General features: G+C 38.2%; 1 protein-coding gene across 1 annotated transcript in view; it reads right to left on the bottom strand.

Annotated features, from left to right (window-relative positions):
* Positions 1–4270: 4270 nt before the first annotated feature.
* The window catches only part of LOC103716981 (phospholipid-transporting ATPase 3), a 55395-nt gene continuing 53665 nt past the window's right edge, over positions 4271–6000 (bottom strand). The window contains 2 exon segments of the mRNA XM_008805204.4: positions 4271–4817; positions 4819–4852. Of these exon segments, the coding sequence (XP_008803426.2) occupies positions 4548–4817; positions 4819–4852 (304 nt within the window). The 3' untranslated portion in view covers positions 4271–4547.

Raw genomic sequence — 6000 nt, 5'->3', positions numbered from 1 at the left:
CACCACCGCCCTTGGTAACTCCCTCACCCCCTTCATGTGATTACAATGCGAGTGAACCTAATTTGAGCTGCCATTCTCTTGCTTTTGTGCCAAACTAAGACCTTCTCGGTCTTGCCACCTCCACCGGCTGCCGCCATAGTTGCCGCCGCCGCCGGCTCTCTGGGGCCGTGCTGCTAGACCTCCGGCAGTACCCCAGCCTCTTTCCTCTTTCCTCTTTCCTCTTTCCTCTTTCCTCTACTCTTCCCTCTCTTTCTCCCCTTTTATTCTTCTTCTTATTTCTTCTTTTTCTTTCCATTTTATTCTGATTTATTTATTTATTTATTTAAAAAAATGATTGACTTCTCTGGTTTGTCCTGTAGATTAGAGACAGGAATGATTCATGCCATTGACAACCAAGACCAGACCAAACCCTTGATTTAACCCAGACTGAAGTTATCTCTCTTCTACCTCTTTCTCTATCTAGGTAGGCTTAGGAATCTTAGTGTAAGCCTTGTTTTTCTTTTTTCGCGGATCCAAGTTAACCTAGTGTGGAGGTCCTGAACCGCCCCGATATCTAGGCGGTAGATCGACCCATTACCTAGGCCATAAATCATGTCTTAACCTGACCAGTTGAGTTCACCTTGCTCGAACCGACCCAAGCAGTAAGGTATTGCCACTTAACCAATCATTTTTTTTAGAGTTCTAGTTAGACTATTTAGACTAGTTAAAATATTTTATTTGATTTAAATAAATAATTAAGCATATGCTGACTTATGTCACTTTGAAACAATTGATTGTAAGAATTAGTTATATAAGATCTTGATTACATTAATTTTTATGAATTATTACTTTGAGTATTTTTTAGCATGTTTTTAAAATATGATCTGATCATGAAGCCAAAGGCTCGCTCCAAGCCTAAAGCTTGAGTGATGGCTGAGATTGGGCTTGGAACGTGGGTCCGAATGCTAGGCTTGGACCTAAGAATATAGTGTTGACCTTTAGGCAAAGTGCATCCTAAGCTCGGTCTCGACCCAGCCCATGAATAGGTCTAGCCACATAAAAAAGGGGGCTTGGTTGTTGCCAGGAACAATGGTGTGAAGAGAAGGTTCATGATCTTGTTAACACAAGTGCCGATGAATGCAAGACAGAAGGGTGGGTCAGTTGAAGTAACCAACGAGGCTGCCAATATGGGTGATATGAAGATCGCTAGGCGAAGGTAGGGGAAGAAACTATAGAGGTGGTAGTGGTAGAAGACAATGGGAAGGCACCTATTGAACATGAAGATGAGGAGAATGGAGCAGGTCGCAGTGACAATAATTCGAGTGATACTGACTTAGTTGCTCTTAGCAAACTAAGAAAGTCTAATAATGAACTAGATGGTGACTTGTTTGAGAAGATTGTCGATAAACTTGAGGAAGTATATTAAATAGTCTAAGCTTAATGTTGTAGATGATGTACTGGTGTATGCTTGCAGTGAAGAAAAGGAACCACAGTCTAATGATGACAATGATAGTGATCTGAGAAGCCTATCAAGCTCCATTTTGGAATAGACTTTAAGATTTCCCAAATTCAATGAGTGATCTGACTTTAAGAAACCTATCAAGCTCCATTTTGGAATGAAACTCAATAATCATAAGGTACTTGAGAAAGCCTATAGGTTGTACTCCATTCAAGAGGAATTTGATTTCAATATAAGAATAATGATAAATGGAGGGTCACAACAATTTGCAAGAAGGAATAGAGATGGAGAATACATGCATCTCCAATGCAAAGGGGAGATATTTTCTAGATTAAAACCTTTCATCATATGCACAATTATGAAAGGTGGTTTTACAAATATAAAGTTTAACTCTACGAGTCTAGCTGAGAGATAGAGGATATTAGGTCTGATAACAAATGAAGTTTGAAAGGATTTAAGGAGAATGTTAGGGGGATGTGAAGTTGTTTGTATCTAAGACACAATGCGACAAAACAAAGAGAAATGCGATTTAGATTATACAGGAAAGCCATAAGGAGCTGTTTGGGCATCTGTGGGAATAGTGTGAGGTGATTGGCAATATAGTGTTGTTGGATGTGCAAAGGTCTGGTGAAAATAGAAGGCCTATATTCAAGAGGTTGTATGTTTGTCTTGATGCCTGTAAAAGGATTTTGTACAAGGATGTAGACCTTTGATTAGTCTATGGCTGCCATCAAAAAGGATGTTTTTCAGGCCAATTGCTAGTAGTATTTAGAAAAGATGGCAACGACAACCTATACCCTATTGAATAGTAGGTTGTTAAGGTAGAGACCAAAGAGAGTTAATTTGCTCTAGTTTCTAACTCATCTTCTTTGCTGATATTTGGTCTGAGGAAGAGCATAGGTGGATATTCATGTCTAACAGACAAAAGGTAGGTATCAATACTTTAATACTATTAGATATGCACCTATTAGCTATTTGATAAATAACTCTTCCGAACTAACTTTTGTTGTCTCATATGCAGGGTCTTGTGGAGACTTTCCAATTCTTGCTTCCAATTTCAGATCATAGATTCTAAGGTACATATGTGTAAATTTCTTAAAAGAAGGGTACAAGAGATTTCAAGACTGCCTTGTGGAACTATGCTAAAGCAAGTATGACTTTGAAAAAACCATGAAGGAGATGGAGAATTTGGATGAGAGAGCTTGCCAGTGGCTGAGAAAACAACATGTGGAGCAATGGTAAGGACATGCATTTATCCCCAAACACAGGTTAGCCATGCTAAATAATATTTGTGAATCCTTCAACAAGAATATTATTGATACAAAAGATAAGCAGAGTATCATCATGTTGAAGATAATAAGAAGATTGCTGGTGGATAGATTTCAAGCAAACAGAGGGCGTTAGCAAATTTGAAAGCTGCATTTGTCTAAAAATTCTAAAGAAGTTAGAGAAAGTCGAGATAGGAGCAATGCACTGCCATTGTCCTTTAGGAGGGGAGAGGTTTGAAATTGGACTATGAAAATGAAAGTTTTATGGTGAAATTGGGAGAAAGGGTCTATGGATGCAGAAAATAGTATATTTCTAACATCCCATGCCATCATCTATGGCAGCCAAAATGTTCATGAGAAAGGATGCTGAGGGTTATGTTAGTGAATGGTATTTTAGGAAAACATACATAAGGGCATAAGAGACCATTATTCAACCAGCCCTCGATATGCAATCATAGCTCTAAACTCCGTATGAACCTATTGCTATCCCTTTCCTAAGGGCACATCCTTGTAGGCCAAAACAGGTAATTTCACTCTTATGTTGTAATTCCTAAGAGTGGGGGCACAACTCAACGACTTGTAAGGGTCCAGGAAGGAACAGATGCAAAAGAACCAAGTTACAGAAGGTTAGGGAAGCAACAACCAAGGGCAAGACAGCACTTAAGGTCAGGAAGGAAAACAAAAAGGTAAGGAAAAGATTGTATCAAAAAAGGTGGAAAGGACACAAACCATATGATATCATGTTAACTATTTTAAAATAATGCATAGATTAGAAATATGGGATCTATCCATGTAGATGACCAAATCATCCTTCTCTAAAACCCTTTGGTCTCTGCGCCTTGATGGTTTTTGGGGTGCACCACAGTGATATACTTTCTTGATCTAGGATTTGAAGTGCAAAAACTGGATCCTGCTCATATGATCTCCCTATTTCTGACTCCCTGCTCGGTGTCATCAGTTTTCTGCGTGACATTATGGGGTGGTGCAATCAAGTGGAAGTGGTCAAATCAAATCAAAATGTGCCTTGTGAGTGCCATAACATAACAAACTCACTCCGAGTGAGATTGAGGATCTTTTTACCGCTGTACGGTAATTCTTTGCATACTGCTCACAAGCTTTGTACTGATTGGCTATGATTTTAAGATCCTCTTAAGCCCAGTAAAATGATGAGTCTTGAAAGAACTATTTACTTAGGCATCACACATTTTACTATGACCAGCTACCGTCCAAGGAGTCGTTATCATTGCACGCTCAACACCTATATCAGTTGCAGGGTGAATGAACTCAAATCCACTTCGTTTTTAGCTAATAGCAAGGCTTACCAGCAAACGGGAACTTGTAAGATTTTATCAGGCTAGCATAGATGCATTGCACGTCATTTAGTTAGCTCGATGCATAACTTTCCAATTTGTACATGAAACTGTTCAAGGACATCATGAATGTGAATCATCCATTTTAAAGTCCAAACATGCATTTTTATTACCTGTTATAACTTAATTGTCAGTGTGAATGTAGTAAATGCACAAAGATGGTATAGAACGGTTGAAGGCAGAAACACACGAAATGAAAAAAAGAAATAAGGGTACAATCACCAGAAATGGCATTGAGAATTTCCAGAAAGAGACCCTCTGCAGTTGCATTTTCCTTGAGCTTATATGTGTAACCAAGGAAACGAATAAACATCTAACAAGTGCACTACCAGAAAAAAAACATCTAACAAGTGTAAAAATACAAAAAGGACAAAAAACAAAAGAAAAACAAAAGGCAAGAATTATGGTACAACTACATATATATCAGCTCGTGAGGGTCAATGACAAAAATGTACATAGATAAAAAATAAATCAGCTTCTCGGTTTTCTTTGCTGCGATCTCATACTGGCTCTACGGGCTACATCCCAAGCCTTTTGTGGTGCAAAAACACCTTGCTGTGATGCGAAAAATGACTCATAACCTGGTGAATCAAAAGCAAAACCAGTGTGCTTGGATTTTTCCCGGGGAAGCTGGGAAATCGCATAGCTCCTAGCTTCATCTGGTGTTAGATGATTGGCAACCTCCAGCAACTCAATCCTGCTGCTATCTTCAGGGTCATTCTTGTGAATCTCCTGAACAATTTTCATAATCATAGGGGTAAAACCATCTCTGAAACCTGGAACCAGGAGGTGCTTAATTAGTTCAGTATGACTGCAATACTCCATTGAATTTAGCTTATGAAGCAGAGAATTTGGTGTATGCCACAAAGAAACGGTGCGATGGAAATAGTAATAATGTAGTAATATAGGACATAAAAATGTAACTCTGTTTTCAACAGTAACAAGATCAACTGGTCAGTACGGTAGATGATGCTGGGTCCCACAGAACAAGGTCGATGATAACCAATATTATAAAGGAATCCTTCTTGAAGAGAAAAAGCTAAAGTCAAGAGAAACAAGCTGATGAAAAGGAAAGAGAGTAAGAAATTACTATGAAGAACCACATCCTCTCTCTTTTTTCTTGAACTTCACCATCTATCCTAATTTCTCTTATGCCACAAGCAAGCAAAGTACTAAAGAATAGTTTCAGACTTTCAGTTATACGATTTCTAAGTTGTACCCGTATTTCTCCTTAGCCATGTTCAAATAAATTCCTAGACAATATCCTGCTTCTTGAGCCCAAATATTTGAACTTTTGGGGAAACCAACCCAAAGCTAACCAGTGAAACTCAGTTTCACTCAAGAATGATATGGAAACCTAGGTTCAACAAAAACTGGTGGATTTCAGTCTAGTTTCAGAGATTTAACCCAATTTCATCTTATCTTAATTGAAAGTAGACCAACATGTTAAAAAGTGGAAGTGGTATGTGTGTAGTTAAATCATTGTATAGAAAAGGTATGCCGTCTACTGTATAGTACGAGGCCGGTACGGTAATGCATCCTATACCATTTGGTTTGGTACGATACTGCATACCATCGTATAGTACATATGCAGTATGTAGCATGCATATGTGGCCACATAAGCAGTTCATATCTTTTGAACATCTAACAGAAATGTTGGTATGAACAATTTAGTAAATGATTAGCAATTGTCGTTTTCAATTTTTTAATGAAATGATAATAATATAAGAAAGAGTTTTGTTATTACTGTCTTGTCTCTGTAAATTTACCTTTACTCCTTTCTCAACCGACACATAACAGTGTACTTCCGAATGATCAATCTACTATTAGCTTCCTAGAGGCCTAATACTCAATCCAATCTTGCCAAGCTTATGTATAGGTATGTCTCTTCTGTTTACACCTCTCTATCTCCCTCTCTTTACAT

Source organism: Phoenix dactylifera, unplaced genomic scaffold (assembly GCF_009389715.1).
Source record: "Phoenix dactylifera cultivar Barhee BC4 unplaced genomic scaffold, palm_55x_up_171113_PBpolish2nd_filt_p 000051F, whole genome shotgun sequence".
NCBI classification, from domain to species: domain Eukaryota; kingdom Viridiplantae; phylum Streptophyta; class Magnoliopsida; order Arecales; family Arecaceae; genus Phoenix; species Phoenix dactylifera.
The sequence above is the reverse complement of the archived record's forward strand: the minus strand, read 5'-3'. Positions and strand labels throughout refer to the sequence as shown.